Raw genomic sequence first — 17,033 nt, 5'->3', positions numbered from 1 at the left:
GGTCGGACTCGATGATCTATTGAGGTCCCTTCCGACCCTGACATCTGTGAATCTATTTTACACTTGACAGTCTGGTTCAGTCACCATTCCCCTCACTCTGAGTCCTTGGATATGTTCCCAGCCTTCAAGGTAAGGTCCCTATATCCTCCATCACTGATACTGGATATCCTTTTACTAGTGCTGACATAGCTGACTTTCACTTGGATAAGCAACTTTTTAAAAACAAGTGTTTGTCTGTCACTGGCTAAAGAAAATTGCATTTGCTAGGCTGGTAGATCATGGAGCACTTGAGCTTTCATCACTTCCTTTCTTCATCATCATCATCAAAGTTTTCGGTGAAAAGAATCCATTCAAAGGCATAGGCCCTGTTGTTTAAAAACTCTGTTTCTCAAGCCTGTCAGAGCCGTTCAGTGTAGAGCTACAAAATGGTTGATCAGCCTGCAGTGACCATTTCACTAACAGTATACATAAAACTAAAAGTCGTAACTAGACATATGTTCTCCAAATTGTTGTAGCAACAACAGTGTTGTAACTAGTGAAATCTTTTGCTTTGTATGTGCACCAGGTTTTCTCACCCTCTCAACTTCATAGCTGTTGCACCTGCATATTAATATATTTATTTGTTCAGTTTGTGTAGCTGTCCTGTAGTATAGGTGGCACTGATGGCCACCTTTGTCAAAGGCTATCTGTAGTATCAAGGAACTCCTATCCTGTTTTATGATGGTGGTTCAGCAGTCTCCAACAGTTAGCTGTCTTCACTGTGGGATGAGGTTTTTTTTCACCAAGGTAAAGGTAGGGCTGATAACATTAAACTGATCTATTCTGGGTCTCAGCCAGGAAAAGTCTAGGAAACAGCCTTGCTTCTGCACATAAGCTATGACAAGGATGACTGTTTCAGGACTGAAAGAAGGAAGGAAGGAAGGAACGAAGGGATATATTTTCAGTTAGTGCTTGAAATGTGCTTTTGTTTAAGGTGATGGAATATAGTAATTCCATCTGCAGCTTACCATTTAATTTTCCTTTTTTAATATGGATTTGCTTGTGTGAACTTAATCTATAAAAACAACCTTTTGAATACTGAAATTTTATCTTTATCCTCCTTTTGGCTATTTTCTGATGTCATTTCCTTTTTAATAGTTTTTAATATGTCTCTTTCTTGAATCCAAATAGCTCAAAATTCCAATCGTATGATCTCTAGTCCTGTAGTGTTAGAATTCAGAATGTCACATGCTCAGGAATTTGTCAGCCCCTTGGCTGTCTACAGCATGCAGGGGTGCTGTTGCCAACTTTTGGAGGCCCTTTTATAAAATCCTCCTTGACCCTAACCAAAGCAGTACTTTTGCTTTGGTTAGTAAGTGATATTTCAAATTGGTTTTCTACCCTACAGAAAGTTAAACACCACTTACCAAGCAATATGATAAAATTTACCTGTGCTGTTCGTTCTGTTATCATTTTGAGTTCACCATAACACATGATGACTCTTATATGTGGTTACCATAAAGAACTTCCAGATATGGAGGCACACAGTTTCACTTCTTTTTAAATCTAGCAAGGTATTTGCAACTTCATGTATTTGATGTAAACTTCAACAGCATCAGCATTAATGGTAAATAGAAATAATGTCAGTAAAACAGTGGTCAGTTTACACAGATGTGACCAGTCATTTTGAGAGTTGTCCCTATGCAACAGAGAGGGTTCCAGCTCAGAGTGAAGCTTCTCAGAGCTGGATTCTTTTCCCCATTCCCCTTACCCTGCCTCATAACCTAACCATGACTTCATCCATCTTGCTTTGGATCTGTTGCCTTTTCAAAAAGTGCTTTGTGTCCAGAAACATGAGGCCACCAAAAGAAAGTTCTAATTACTGATTTTTTTCACAGGCTCTTTATAATGCAAATAGCTCTATGTAGTAATGGGTGATAGTCTGCAAAACAATTTTGAAATGAGGATTTGAAATGAAGTGTGCTTGCAGGGGTCACTTTCAGCTTAAATTTATTTTTTGTTCTAACTTTGTAGGAAGCAGATGCTGACACAGTGCTCCTGTGAGAGGGATTTTTTTTTCTCCCAGACACCTGAAAATACAGAAAAATAAAAGGGCTCAAGGCACCGGCTCTGTGGCCAGTAAACAGGTGCAGATGGTCAACTCTCTATGAAGTGTATAGGGTCTAAACTCCAGTCTATAATCCTAGTAACGATCTAATAATATGGGTAAGGACATAAGAGATGACTCCCAGTCTTAACTCTCTGTGTTCAGCCCACAGGCAATCATCTAAGAACCCCTTTAATCTTAAACTTAATCTGTGCAAGTGGTTTTCTTCCATAGTTTGCCTCTACTGGAAGGCTGTGCCAGAATTTCACAGCTCTGAGAGGTAGAAATGTAATTTCCAGTCTAATTTTATGCATAGCCAACTCATGTTCACATGTTCTTCAGCCACCTTTGATCTATACACATTTATAGAAAGCAACAATATCTTCCTTGTTTCAGCTTTTGATTTACTAAGTTAAACAAATCAAGCTCTCTAATGTCCTAGTTAACCAAAGATGTTCATTATCTCAGCTTATTGAAGTGATCCACTGTCATGAAATGTCCTCCAAGGGATGCTCTTTAGAGACAACTGTGGCTTTGTCTCATCTCTGAGACTCCTCTGAAGCAAACCCAGGCTTGGCTTCTAAAGAAGGGTGGGGGGAGCCCAGATTCCTTCCCACTCTGAGACCAGAGCCTTCTAGTCTCTTACCTTCCCTGGTACTATGTAGCCCTGACCCAAGGAGCTAGCATCTAGGTCTGCTCCCAAGAGAGTGGGGCTTTGCCTCTTGAATGCAACCCAGAGTTCACAGGAGCAAAGCAGACTAGTCTCTTTACTAAAGGCATTTATCGAGGCAATGACATCCCAACCAGAAGTTCTGTCCAAAGAGTAAAGCCATTCCTGTGCCCTCAATCTAGCCCACGCAGCCCAGAGCACCCCTAAGACACTCATCTGTTTCCTTTCCAGTTTTTCCAACTGCGTGAAGCTCCCAAGTTGGTCTCTGACTTTCGGCCCCCTGGCAAAGGGCTGACAAACCCTTTGTTCACACTCCCCTTCACCACAGTTTCCAACCCCCAGCCTCCTCTGTGTGTGTGCCATCTCACCTTTGTTGATATGTCAACAAAGCCAGTGTGGTAAGGAGGGGGAGGGGATAGGGGCAACCTACCTGGGTGCTGACTTGGAGGGGATGTTCTGACTGCTGCTGGCAGTGGCACACTATTCACAATCATGAACCAGAAGTCACTGCTTCCACTTTGCCCCAGGCTCTTGGCTATGTCCCTATACAGCTGAACAAAACTATTCAAGGCTGTGGGTTTTATAGGTCCACCTTGTCTCATCCCACACTTCCCACGTGTAGGCAGCCCTGGCACTTAACAGGAACTGTATTAACCCTTCTTTCCATGTGTGCTAGCATATGTAAACTGGGTCATGCAACATTATAACAACATAAGCACAATTAGCACAAAAATACTGTAATAAACCCATAGTGTCACTTCTGTACCAGTTCCTCTTTGAATTAATCCTTCTTGAACATGCATGCTTCCTCCTCGTCTCTTTTGTGGCTGGGCTTCTTGTTAAAATCTGACAGGACTTGTAGAAAAAGGTAAGCCTCCTCCATCTGTCCATGTAGGAAGACACTTATTTTTTGGCTGACAAATTCTGAAGGTTGTGATGCACTGTGCAAATCTGCCTCTCCCCATCCCCCTCTCTTCCAGCCACCAAGCACCGTCCTTTAACTTGGATTATGTTAGTGTGGATCGTTGGAGGTACTTGCTGAAAAGGGTGGGAATATTTCCATCCTATCAAGAGAAGGGTTTCTGAGGGAAGAATTCCTGTTCTGTATCTGCTGCTCCAATGTAGACCAGTTCTGTATTTTTGTTTTTGATTTATAACTGACTTTAAAATACCTTTCCTGAGCTCTAAGTACCTTTGACAAATCCACTTCCTTTATTCCTTCCATGTCCCTTCCCTTCATCCCAAAACTTAAAATCAAGCCTAACTGTTATTACTATGTCCCATAGCAATAGCAGCCTTTGTGCTTCTCAAAGGCTTCAATAATGGGACTCCCTCAGGAGCCTACTCTAAAGAGGAATGGATTTTATATATTTAAGATCAGCAGAGGTAAGGTTGCTCTAAAATGAAGACCCCGCTAGGAGAGCCAACAACTAATTCCAATAAATCATATTCTTTTTTCCCCTTTTGTGTATGGTGTCTTTTCAGAGAAACTGTCCTTCAAACACTTTTCAAGGGTTAGTTTTACTGGAAGAATTGCATTGCTGCATTTCTGCTATGTCTTGGGAAAAAGCAGCAGGACATCTTATTCTTTGTATCCTTCATTTTATCCTTCATACTTCAGGAGGGACTTGAAGGAGGATGGCAGACTCCTACATGTGTAGGATCCGGGGACAAAAGGCATTCTCCTAGGACAAATGTGACTTCTATGTACAGTCTTAAGTCATCTTCACCTGGAGTAAGGAAAGAAATGCTTTAGGAATCAATGTGTCTGAACCCCAGAGCTTGGTAGAGGACTGTACCCCTATATTGCTGGGATAGCTGTGCTGGTGACTAGAGCCTGTGGAGGACCTGAGGTAGTCTGGAGAATCTTACAGCAGTTCCTGTGTGTAGAGAAAAAGAACTGCTGTTGTGGCTGGCTATAAGTAGGTTCATAAAGTATGGAAGCTTTTTCTATCAATTACTCAGTCGCTCGTCCATATATATCTCATTACAATTGGGAAACTTTTCATAATCAAACCCAAGCTACAAATGATATCTTTAGGAGGAAAAATATAATTTTTGATAACTTGGTACTTAAAGCATTGCAAAGTGCAGTAACGGTAGGTAGTATACCATTTTTGCTTTTTTGAAGGTGGGCATACTCTGACTTACCAAGATGCTGCAGAAATAGATTTTAGCTACTGGGAAGTAGTGGAGGGGAGGCAGCCTATGCAAATCCCACCAGTTATACACTGATCCACATGAAAGTGTGGTAAGAGTTCTTTACACAGATGTTTTTCAGTCAGCTGCTATTTTCAACAAAACCCCATAGGGATGGATGAACCTTCACTTTCGCTAAATGATAAAATCTGGAAACCATATCAAGCATTTTGGCTTAGTTCTCTATCCATATTTTTGTCTGTTTTATGAGAACTGTTTGTGAATAAATGTGCATATGAGGCCCTCTAGTGTCAAAATGGAGCATTGCTTTCCTCTAGCACCCATTTCAGGCTTTCAAGTACCTTTTGCATTTCAAAGTGTCTCTGTCAGTGATTCTCAGTCATGGGGTGCCATAAGATCCTTTCAGGAGTGCCATGGAGCACATGCAATGCGAGTATTGTTGGATGTGCAAACATGGTTCACAAGATTAAACCCAGAGGTTTTGAAACGAAAACCATAGTATTAAAAATATTTTGACCTTTTGTGGTCTGTGTTCTTTGCAACAAAATGAATTGCTCTATTAGTATTTACTGATTTTTTTTACTAGAGAAAGATAAGAACTGACATTTTCTAAGAGGTGTCTTGAGTCTGTTAAGGGGTTCTCTAAGCCTAAACAGGTTGAGAACCACTGCTCTAGTTCTTTCCTTAAAGAGATCACAAAGAACTGGATGAAAGAGAGACACTTCATCCTGCTTAAAAAGTAATCATCAGTAGCTCAGGGTGTAGTTAGGAGGAGGTATCAAGTGGGGTCCCCAGGGGTCAGTCAGGTCTGGTATTATTTAACAACCTCATTAATGATTTGGACAGTGAGACTGAGTATATGCTTAGCGCATTTGTAGATGACACCAAGCTAATGGCAGACACTTTGCAGAGTAGAGCTAGGTTCCAGAAAGACCTGGATAGAATGTATTGGTCCTTATTGAATCTTACTTGATTGATCTCAGACCATTTCTCCAAAGTCTTGCACTTTGAGATGAAAAAATTGTATACACAAACAGGGGAATGAGTTGCTAAGCTACAGTACTGCAGAGAAGCACCTGGGGCTTACAGTAGACCACAAGCTGAATATGAGCTAACAAGGTGCTCTTGTTGCAAAAAACAGTAATGGTATACTGGGTTGTATAACAAGTGTTATTTGCAGATTCAAGGAAAGTGATTTTTTTCATCCCTACTCAGCACTAAGGCATTTCCTGAAATGCTGTGTCCAGTTCTGGGTCCAACACTTGAAGAAGGATGTGAGCAAACTGGAAGGAGTCCAGTAGAGAGCAACAAAAATGATTGGAGTCCTGGAAAGCAAGATTTATGAAGAAAGCCTGAAAGAAATAAGATGTTTAGTCAAGAGAAGACTGAGGCAGTGTATGGGAAGTTGGGGGCGGGTGGGATTTGATAAGCCTTCAAATACCTGAAGGGGTCTTAGAAAGAGGATGGAGGTAGATCTGTGTCTGCACAGGATAGAACTAGAATCAATGGCAGTAGAGGAATTTTTTTATATGAATAATGCATAGGTCCTGTCTTACTAATGAAAATACCTGTAATATCAGAACTTTGTTTTGCTTTTTACAACACAATTAAATTGTTTGTCTGTCTACTTTTTGCAATAAGACTACATGTCATGTTACAAATCATGTCTCCACTGAGACTTCTGTAAGACTTGCTAGTTAGCAACTCAGGCCAGAAGCCATCTCCTACTTTTAGATGAGTAAGTAGCTAACTTAAACATATATACTTCTTTAATATATATAAACAATTATATAATTTAAGTGTGTGCATGCGTGTGTATATACAAGTCCAACTCTAGTATCTGATGAAATGGGCTGTTGCCTACAGAAGTTTATGCCTCTCTGAATCAGTTAGTCTTTTAGATGGCACCCTGGCCTGCCTTCTCTATCTGACTACAGGCTAACACAGCTACTCCCAACAAGAGTAGCTACATAACACTGTATACATCACAGAATCATGGAGATGGAGGATCCTCCCATGCCTAGTTTAGTTGCTGAGTGGATAAGTGGTATATATGTCCAGGGACTGGGATACCCAGGTTTTAGGGGCACCGTCACCCAGAGAGGGTTTGATGTACTATATCTCACTAGTAATCTATCCCCTAGGGGTAGGCATTTTTAAGAAATTCCATCTCCTGTTGCAGCTAGCCTACTGATAGCGAAGCCAGAAGGAGAGCCAAAGGAATGTGACTTGTGAAAAGCTTCTTCCCTTTCTGGGTGCAGCCTCCTGGGATTTTGTCCTGTTCCTGAGAAGCTATTCCATTCCCATTTGTCCATATTACCAAGAAATATTCCATTCAGAAACACTGAATGGGTGTGGCTTAGCCCATAGAACCAAAAAGTGGAAGTGTACTGTTTGATTCATCGTAAGTCCTCGTTTGTTTGTTTATTATTATTTTATTTCCTCTTTTCCTTCTCCTTTTCTTTTCACCATGGCTAACATTTCACCTGCCCACACAATCTCTGTATATGTCCTGGCAAAAGGCATTGCAGCAGAACCAAAGTGTGGGGGCTTTCTGAAAATTATTACGTGTCCATGGCAAGTTGTGCATCTTCCACAGCTAACACTAGCTGTGTAAATGCTACTTACCTACCTAATTGGACTTAAATTTGGGCCCAAGTGTCCATCTTAAATAAGAGGCTTAGCTTCACAATATGGGAAGCCAGACAACCTGCTGTAACTTTCACAAAGCTCGTAATATTTGTTAAAGTTTTGTGTTGTACAGTGAAGAAAACGTGGACAAAGGGCCAATATGTGGGGTATGTCATCTTAACAGAATAACACATCTGGGACACTAGGATATGTACAGACATAACATTTGAAGTGCTCTAAATAACGAAGGCACAGGGTTATGCAGCTGATAAAGGACTTTGAATTGGGATGTTCTGCCTTAAAAATGAATCCAGATAAGCCAGTAACAACTTGAATGTGCTTCACTGTGAAGTGCTTCATATAATGTCTGCACCCTCTGTAGCGTGAACCTTGGAAAGCAGGTAGTTTCATAGTTGTTAGGGGCTGGAAGGGACCTTACAAATCATTAAGTCTAGCCCTACTGCACTTGGGCAGGAAAGACCACTGGGATCAGATCACCCCAGCAAGATGGGCATCGAGACTTTTTTTTGAAGATCGCCAGGGTGGATGACTGTACCACTTCTGTAGGGTGGTATAGCCACCCAAACTCTTGGCACTCAACTTGTGAAGTTTTCTCCATGGGTCTAGCCTGAAGCAATCTTCAGTCAGTTTGTGACCATTATTTCTTGTCCTCTCCTGGGTGGCCTTGGTGAACAGATGCTCCCCCAAGCCCTGATGTTTGCCCCTGATATACTTATAGGTTGCCACCAAGTCCCCCCTGGGTCTTCTCTTCTCCAGACTAAACAGTCCCAAGTCATTCAGCGTCTCCTCATATGACCTGGTCTCTAGGCCTCTAATCATGCATGTGGCCTTCCTTTGGACACTCTTGAGCTTTAAACAAAGAGATGGTCTTTGTTTTCAGGGAAGCAGGTTCATTTCAAGCCTAGAAAATGTGATGCTTATAAGTCTGGAAATGTATATTCAAAAGAGGAAAAATTAAAAAAATTGAGAGTACCTAGAACACCTTACACCTCAGTCTTTGACTTTGTAAGTTGGATTTGTTTGAGAAGCCTGAACATGTTACGTCTCCATGTTTGGAAAGATACTAATAGCAGTCATGAAATCTGATTACCATTTGGACACTGTTTGAGTCTTGACATCTGTGGAGTAATCATGCTTGAGCATGTATGTGCATATATGTTCATGTTACTGGATAATTGTTTAGTGCAAGGTGTGCAGTATGAATATTAAAGTCGTCATGCTAAATGGTAACTTCTTATATCCATGGAGAAAAAGAAGCAAAAAACATGTGGTCCTGCTTTTTAACTGAAAAGAGGTTCAGTTAACGAAGAACTCTTAATTTTAATTCTGGGGCGCACCATTTTTTGTTCTAAATTTAAAAAAAGAAAAAGATTGGTTGCGCTTCTGCTGCATGCTGTTTTATAGTTGTGTAAGCATTACTACATGGTCCAGATAACAGCATTTGGGCACCACAGAACATTTGTTCAAATTAAATCTATCTGTGTAGCCTAGCAGCAGAACTGAGATTATTCCTAGTTCATTTTCAGGTCCTGGAGTGATAAGCATCTAGATCTTCCACACTAATGTATAGTCACTTAAGTGGAAATGTATAACAGTAGGATGGGGGGAAAAAATCTCACCTTTGTATTTGAGTTGCTTTTTACAATATTTAGTATTGATTCTTTCATCAAACTTTATGGAAGTACAGTAGTCTTAAGTAGGAACAGCATAGGTCTGAAGGGGTCCTCTGGGTAACCAAATCAGTCTTCTATATTCACAGACTATCGTTAGTTGAAAGAATTCCTAGGAAGAAACCATCTCTGCAGTGTCCAAAGCAGTGCACACTTTTTCTGCAGAATCATGAAAGGAAAAGTTACATACCATATGTTCTTCTTTGCAGCTGTTCAAGGATCTTATGCATAGCATTTGAGGCATTGCAAGGCTTGCAATATATGAACAAATATGGAATGGTTCACCGAGCACTCTCCCCTCGCAATATCCTCTTGGATCGAAAGGTAAACTTGAGTAACATTTTTTTTTTCTTAGGCTGTCAGTGCCGCATTGTGGATTTGGGGGCTTAGACAATGAGATGGATTTGAGATCCTTCTGAATGAAAGATCTTCTGTAAGTGAAAGATCTTCTGCATGTGATGCTACTTAAACAATTTCAGATGTATTTAGAGTTCAGTTGCTTTTTCATTTTCCCATTTTCCATATCTCCTGGCCTGCTCTTCTTATCCTCTCCCCCCCCCCAATATAATCTTACCATTTGATTAATTGTGTTACTCAAAGATTCTTTCAGGTTAATGCTAAGTGTACCCTTACCTGACTTTGCAAGCATATTTCACAGGAAGTGTCCATGCACATTTGGTATCATCTGCAGATTTGGAGATTTTCACTATGCACCCATTTCCAGGCCATTGAGAAAATGTGGAACAAAATTGGGCCCACTACAGATTTTTGTGACACTCCACTTTTGACCAACTTCCCATCCTGAAAACTGACCATTTAGTTTTACCATTTGCTTCCTGTCTTTTAACTAGCACTCATGAAAGAACATTCCCTCCAATCCCATGGCAATACAGTTTGGATTTTGGTTTTTTTTTAAAGCCTTTGGTGAGGGGCCTTTTATTAATCCACTTGGTACCCTTTTTGATTTGTGATGTACACTTTTCCTGAGCCTCTAATACAGTATTTTTAAACACCTTCCAAGCTGCCTTTTAGCCCTTTCACATTTTTGACTTCTCCTTTAACCTTCTTTCTAACCAATTACTTTCTAAGTAATTTTTGTTCAGTTTCCCTTCCTAAAGTTGTACATCACCATGGTAGACTCTTTGGGCGTATTCCTTCATACTATGATATTGAACGTGATTGTTATGGTCAGTTTTGCAGAGTGGCTCACCAATGGATACCAATTAAATCATTTCTTGCGTGTTATTCAGGATTAGGTCTAGAATTGCTTCTCCTCTTGTAAGTTCCAAGATGAGTTTTTCTAAAAAGCAGTCACTTACCACATCTAGAAATTTTATCTCCACATCTTGCCCTGATGAGGCATTTACCCAATCTGTGTGAAGTTAGTTGAAGTCTCCCATTATTATTGCTACTATATTCAGAGCAGCCACTTAATTGCTTGTAGATGCTACTGTATTCAGAGCAGTCATTTAATTGCCCTGATTATGCTTTTTTGCAATTTGTTGTGAAGAAGCTAAAATAATAATGGAGTTGTGATTATGGCTAGGTCTAACTTCTGCCTCTGCAATGGAGTGGGAAAGGAAGCAAAAAAGAACATTGTTCTGTTCTGTCTCTTTGCATGGGGTAAAATGACTTGTATTTTAATTTAGAAATTTAAATCCTTCAACAAAATCTCTGAAGATCAACAGGACTTAGACTCCTAGGACAGTGATAAATTATTGAAGTTAAAGGAGAAAGGGTGCTAGAGAGATTGCATTCATGGAATTTTTGGTTTTTAACCTCTTCCCTTTAATGGCTTTAACAAATATTCTTCACCTTTGCACCAATCCCAAGACAGCTTCCCAACAAAATTTACTTTCTGTGGGGGTACTAGTAAGAGGAGTCTTTTTTGTTGTTGTTGTTTTTTTTAACCGATTTCTGTTTTTTCTCTTGAAGTAATTACGTTAGAATTGAGAGAATTTCCAGGAAACTTTAGTTTCATATTTGGAAGTGTCACGGTAACCTTGTGGCAAATGGCATCTCTCTGACAAAAAAAAAAAAAACCCAACAAAACAACAACAACCCCCAAACAGTATTAATTCGATAGGGCTGATATCTGGGAAATATTCTAATGGCAGAAACTATAGGGAAAATAAAAGGGGAGGGAGTCAGTGTTAAAGGAAAGAGATAAATGCTGAGCATGGAGTAAGTGAGAAACAAGGAAAGGAGGAAGATAAGTAAATGAAAGATGGCTGGAATTACGGTGGATGGAGTGCATTTGGAAACTTTTACACCAGAGTTCACATACTCTAGAAAACCATTTGAATGAAAGTCAGAGAAATTGAAGGAACAGTCTTTAAAAACTATATAGTTGAAAAGAAACTTAGGATGCTTAATATTACAGGGCAGTATGCTTATTGCCTATCCACACACTGCCTGGCAAGTAAACACTCTTACTAGTTTTCAATGGAGTTCTGTTTACATGTGAACTGGGACCTGGAATCTAGGCTCTGCATTTTTAAAAGCACTATGGGTGTTGAGAGAACTTTGGTCCTCACCTTTTTTACACGTTTCAGATCACAAAAGGGTTTTTTATTTTGTATTTAAATTGTGCTCTAAGTAACCAAGAGCTTCACCACTAACATGTTTACTTTCACAGGGACATGTTAAATTGGCCAAATTTGGACTGTATCATATGACAGCTCATGGTGTGGATGTTGATTTCCCTATAGGGTGAGTAGTCTATACACCATAAAAATCTTAGGCTTTGTATATTGAATAAGCACTTGTTGGAAATGATTAGTAACAGAAAGAACTACTTTGTGAATTGTGGATTTTTGACCTCCAGTTTTGATGGATTAGCTGAAGGTTGGCAGGATCAGGACCACCCTGGAGGTCAAATCCTGATGCAGTTCCAAACCAACCAGTGATCAGCTGATCATCAGCAGGCTCCGCAGACCAGACTGTGGCTTGAACCAGCCACAGTGAGTTGGCTCAAACTTGGTATGGTCCATGCCAGCCAACCATCAGCTGATTGTCAGCAGGATGAGGACCATACCAAAGCTACCTAATCATAAAAGTATTGTAATAATTTTGTGGCTTATTTCATGTTTTATTGCACCACTAATTGCCTGAACATGTGGCTGGGTTATATTTTTAATATGCAAGTAACTGCTTAACCATGTCTTAAGTGTAACGTCTGCCAGGGGCCTAAGAGTCAGAGGAACTGAGTACATAAATCCATAATGATGCTATCCAGATTTTAAGTAATTAATTAGCACATTTGTCCAAACTAACTCTTTGTGAGAGTCTCAGCCTAAACCCTCTGAGAGATCATGCCATGTGTTCTTTCAGTGGGGTCGTTATGCCTTCTTCTGTAGCATCTGTTGCTGAATACTTTTGGAAATAAACCTTGGGCTTGAGCCAATAAAGCATTTTTTTATTTCTTCATAGAAGTTACTGATGCAAGTTCTGCTTTCAGTCCCCAGATACTACAATAATGAGCACTTTATCAATATTAAACACTGGGGGTAGGAAACAAATGAATGACAAACATACAAAATCTTATTTGATGCAAATATGTAAAAGTAAATAAATTGCTTCAAGTTATAGTTGAATTCAAGACGCTTGTTATATTCATTTTATCTATGAAAACCAAACCTAAAAACATGCAAAAGTACGTATAGAAAGCTCCATGTGCTATTGGTAAACTTGTAGAACTTACAATCTTTTGTTTTCTACACTGCTCAGCGAGATTTAGCTAAAAAATTTATTACACATCGATGTCCTTTTTTATATTTGTGAATGTAAAGAAAATTTAAAGTGTATTGAATGGGGATCATGGAGGGATCCACGATATTTCGACTGTCTGTCAACAACTGAGTATGTCCTCTCCTTTGTACCATTGCTGGTCACAGGATAAAAGTTATAGCAGGATATAGCAAAAATAAATTAAAAAGAAAGGTACTGTGTCCAGAATGACATGTAACTTTTGGAGTGAAAGAGTAAAGGACACTTGTTAGTTTTAAACAGCACATTGCTGTGTAATACATCAAAAACTGTATTTCTTCACTATGAACTCTGCTAAAAATAGTTGTCTCTGAATGAAAGTTATGAGTGTTTGCTCTGCAATTGGTCTACTGCTTTCTAGATTACTGTTCTTGTTCTGGCACTACATTTTTTGGCAGCAGTGTTTTGTAAAGATCTCTGTAATTGGAGAAATGATCTTGTTTTATGTAAAACAATCCTTTTGTAAATTTATCTGATTTAAAGCTTGGCATCCAGATTTCTTCTAAGATGTTATGTATATGAGTATGCAGTAGATTTACATGTTTCATACATACTCTCTGTCCAACTAGCAGCCTGTAGGCAACATGCAGCCTCTGAAAGGGTTAGCATGCAGCCCACAGGCTCCTGCCCAGTCACTGCTACCCACCCCTCTGTTGTGGCTTCTTCCATAGCAGCTGTTTTTTGGGGCTCTCGCACTGTCCTTCAGCTTCTACTTCCTTCCCCCTCTCCTCGGGACTGAGCGAGGTGGGATACCAGGAGGGGTTGGGGTGCCCAAGCTGTGCATGTTATGCTCACAGTACATGACAGAAGGAGTTGGGCTACTCACACTGCAGGTGGGCATACGGCCAAGAGGGGAGGGAGGTGCTCTTTGTGTAGTGGGTGGAGGTAGCTGCCTGTGTGGCTGGGTGGGGAGGGGGAACCAGGCTGCCTATGTGGCTTGAAGGGGAGGAAGGAGTTAAGGCTGCCTGAGCGGTACAGGAAAGCCAGGAGGAGGGAGGATGGTGTTCACACAGCGAGCAGCCCCTGGTCTGTAGCCCAACTTATATGGCCCTTAGGACTATGGCCCATGCAGCATGTAGCCTCTGGTTACCTGGAAGTTGGAAAGCTTTGGTCTTTGAGAATGCTATACTTTTTCATACTTTGGGTACATTAAAAGAATACACTTAAAATAGACAAAGACAGATTATTTAATGGCAAAATGAGGTAATTTCTGTCCCCAAAGCAAAACACTGGTCCTCCATAATATTAACTGGAACGTCAGTCTTTTTAACTTTTGATCTTTGTAAATTTTAGTAGTGTTTTTACATGATGCAAAGAGGATTAAAACTTCAAATGAGGTTTGAAGTTGAATGCATCTGACAGGTTAAAAGGGGTGTAGGTTGTAGCCGTGTTGGTCTAAGGACATAAGCAGACAAGGTTCTTTGGGTGAATCTGGTATCTTTTATTAGACCAACTTAAATAGTTGGAAAAAATATATTTAAGCAAGCTTTCAGGTTTAAAAACCCTTCGTCGGGCCAACCAAGTTTCTGCAGTTGGTGTGTGCTCTTCCTGCCTGGAAGTAAAACTTTCATTCCATGCAGGAAGAGCACACACCAAGTGCAGAAACTTCCTCAGCCTGACTAAAGGTTTTTAAACGCTTGCTTAAATATTTTTTTCCAACTATTTAAGTTGGTCTAATAAAAGATACTAGATTCACCCAAAGAACCTTGCCTGACAGGTTAATACTTTTGATACTATTTGATATGCCTTAAAACAAAAAAGTTAGGCTTTCTTCAGGGAAAAATAATAAGGTGACTTGAGTAATTGAAACATGAAAAATCTCAAAATAAATTTAGAAATATTTAAAGGGCATTTCAATCGATTAAAATAATATTAAACCTTAACATGTATCAAAGGATGCTTGTAGCACTCAGTTGAAAGTTGCTTAGAATGATCAGGCAGCTTAAGTTCAAATACTTAAATGGTGTGGTTTGAGTCTGTCGACATAGTAGCTCTAAAGATGAAAAACTTCATTTTTGATCAGTCTACATTTAACAGAATAACGAAGTAGTTGATTTAAAAAGGAAAAGCATTCTTAATTTTAAATAAGCAATGATTTTTGTTACATTTTGTCCAATCAGAACATCTAGTTAGACTGTCGCAGCCTAAATTTTGATTTTTTTTAATTGCTGTTTGGAGGAGAGGTGGGCAAAGTCCAGACTGCAGCAAACTCCATTTCCCAGCAGACCCTGCAGCAGTGGCTCCTTCTGATTGCTTCTGGCCCCAGCCCTGTGGCCTTGGCATCCCAAGTTCCTGTATAAAGTCTTTTTGATTCTTGTGTAGTTCCTTTGACTCCCTATTGTCTGTGGAGCACTTAAATGTATTTATATCTCCTGGCACCATACACAGCTGTGACTTCTGTCCCCTCAAAAGTTGCCTTTTTAAAAGTATTAGGAATCTGGTATAGATGTCCTATTCCAGACAAGTTTTTTAAAAGTAAATTGTTAACACCAACTAGGATAAGTGTTTGGGTTTTTTAAACTTGGTTTTCCATGTGTTACTAAATTAAATCAAATTTAGTTGTTGGTTATGAGCTAAAGATTGCAAATGATAATATTGGTGACAGTCAAAAGATGCTAACAACAAAACACTGAAATACACCTAGCAGTAAATTACACCTAGCAGTAAATTAAATAAGAGCATATAATAAGATTTAATGCAAATATATGATGTGTAGGAAATGTATTCTTATCAAAGATGCTACCATTTACTCCTGTTCTTATGATAAGTCCTTTTTTATGGAAAATACTAACTGTAGTATCATTGATAGCAGTTTGATTGCTATGCTTTGATGATGGGGCATCTAGGTGATTTTTGAATTTTTAATGAATTTTCTTATAATTTTTTTTGGAACAAGAACTTACTTTGGAGAATTTCAAACTTCATGACATACACTTATGTTTCATTATAGGTACCCATCATATTTGGCACCTGAAGTTATTGCTCAGGGGATAGTCAAACCAAGTGATCATACTCAGTGTGAGAAGCCTCTACCCTCTGGCCCTAAATCAGATGTGTGGTCCATTGGTATTATATTATTTGAGCTTTGTATGGTATGTAACAAAATGATTTTTATATATTTGGTTATGTGACTCTCAGTGGGTGCATCTACACAAGACATTTCCTGCACAGTTGATTAATTAACTGCGCAATAAATATTTTGGCATCTACATGTTTGCACCTTTTAGGATGCATAAAACTAATAAACTGTTCAGTGTTTTAACTACTACACAGTTTTTTTTTTTCTCATGTGCATCAAAGCACAAGTAGATGCTGCCCCAGGTAGCTGGAGCACAGGGTGCTTCAGTGTGGGGCTAGCTGGCAGGCATGAGGCTAGCCAGCAGCAGCCCAGGGCTGCTCTGACAGGGTTCTACGTGCTGCAGAGCAGCTAGCTGGGGCACGAGAGTGCTTCTGTGTGGGGGCTGCCTGCTGGCTAGCCCTGCACTGAAGCACCCTCATGCCTCAGCCACCCCCTCCACAGCATGTGGAGCCTGGTTGGAGCAGCCCTTGGCTGGCAGTCTGACCCTTCCCCAGGTCCCCTGCCAACCAAGGGTGCTCTGACTGGGCTGCACATGTTATGCACAGCATACTCCTGAACAACATGCTCTTGAGGTTTTTTGCTTCTGGATGCACATTCAAATGCCATACCCTAGAGCAATAAGCTGTAGAGTTTATTTATGAATATTAATTGCATGTGTAGATGCACCCAGTGACAAATTGTGTATACATTTATACATTTGGCTATGTGACTCTTAGTGAAGAATTGTGTATGCAAATATATTATCTCACTCTGTACCTTTTTTCATTGAAAAAAGTGCTCTCTTGGATACATTTAAATCAAAGTGACTGTTAAACATAAAGTAACAAATGCAAATAAGTAACATTATTATGGATAAAATTTGCTTACTACTAGAACGTTGCAAAGGGAGAACGTGTTATCAAGGAGATAAGTCAGTTCCTCTAGGGCATTATTGATTTTATATATATA

The 17,033-nt window shown here is 39.8% G+C and overlaps 1 protein-coding gene across 6 annotated transcripts in view; it reads left to right on the top strand.

Annotated features, from left to right (window-relative positions):
• The window catches only part of TBCK (TBC1 domain containing kinase), a 274,925-nt gene that overhangs the window by 34,113 nt on the left and 223,779 nt on the right, over positions 1-17,033 (top strand). For all 6 annotated transcript variants that reach the window (XM_019521937.1, XM_019521932.1, XM_019521933.1 and 3 more), the window contains 3 exons: positions 9,448-9,562; positions 11,877-11,950; positions 15,957-16,098. In XM_019521937.1, the coding sequence (XP_019377482.1) occupies positions 9,448-9,562; positions 11,877-11,950; positions 15,957-16,098 (331 nt within the window). The remainder of the gene's footprint in view (positions 1-9,447; positions 9,563-11,876; positions 11,951-15,956; positions 16,099-17,033) is intronic.

This window comes from Gavialis gangeticus, unplaced genomic scaffold (assembly GCF_001723915.1).
Source record: "Gavialis gangeticus isolate Ggan-Ray unplaced genomic scaffold, GavGan_comp1, whole genome shotgun sequence".
Lineage (NCBI taxonomy): Eukaryota > Metazoa > Chordata > Crocodylia > Gavialidae > Gavialis > Gavialis gangeticus.
Note: the sequence above shows the minus strand (reverse complement) of the source record. Positions and strands in the feature narration are given on the sequence as shown.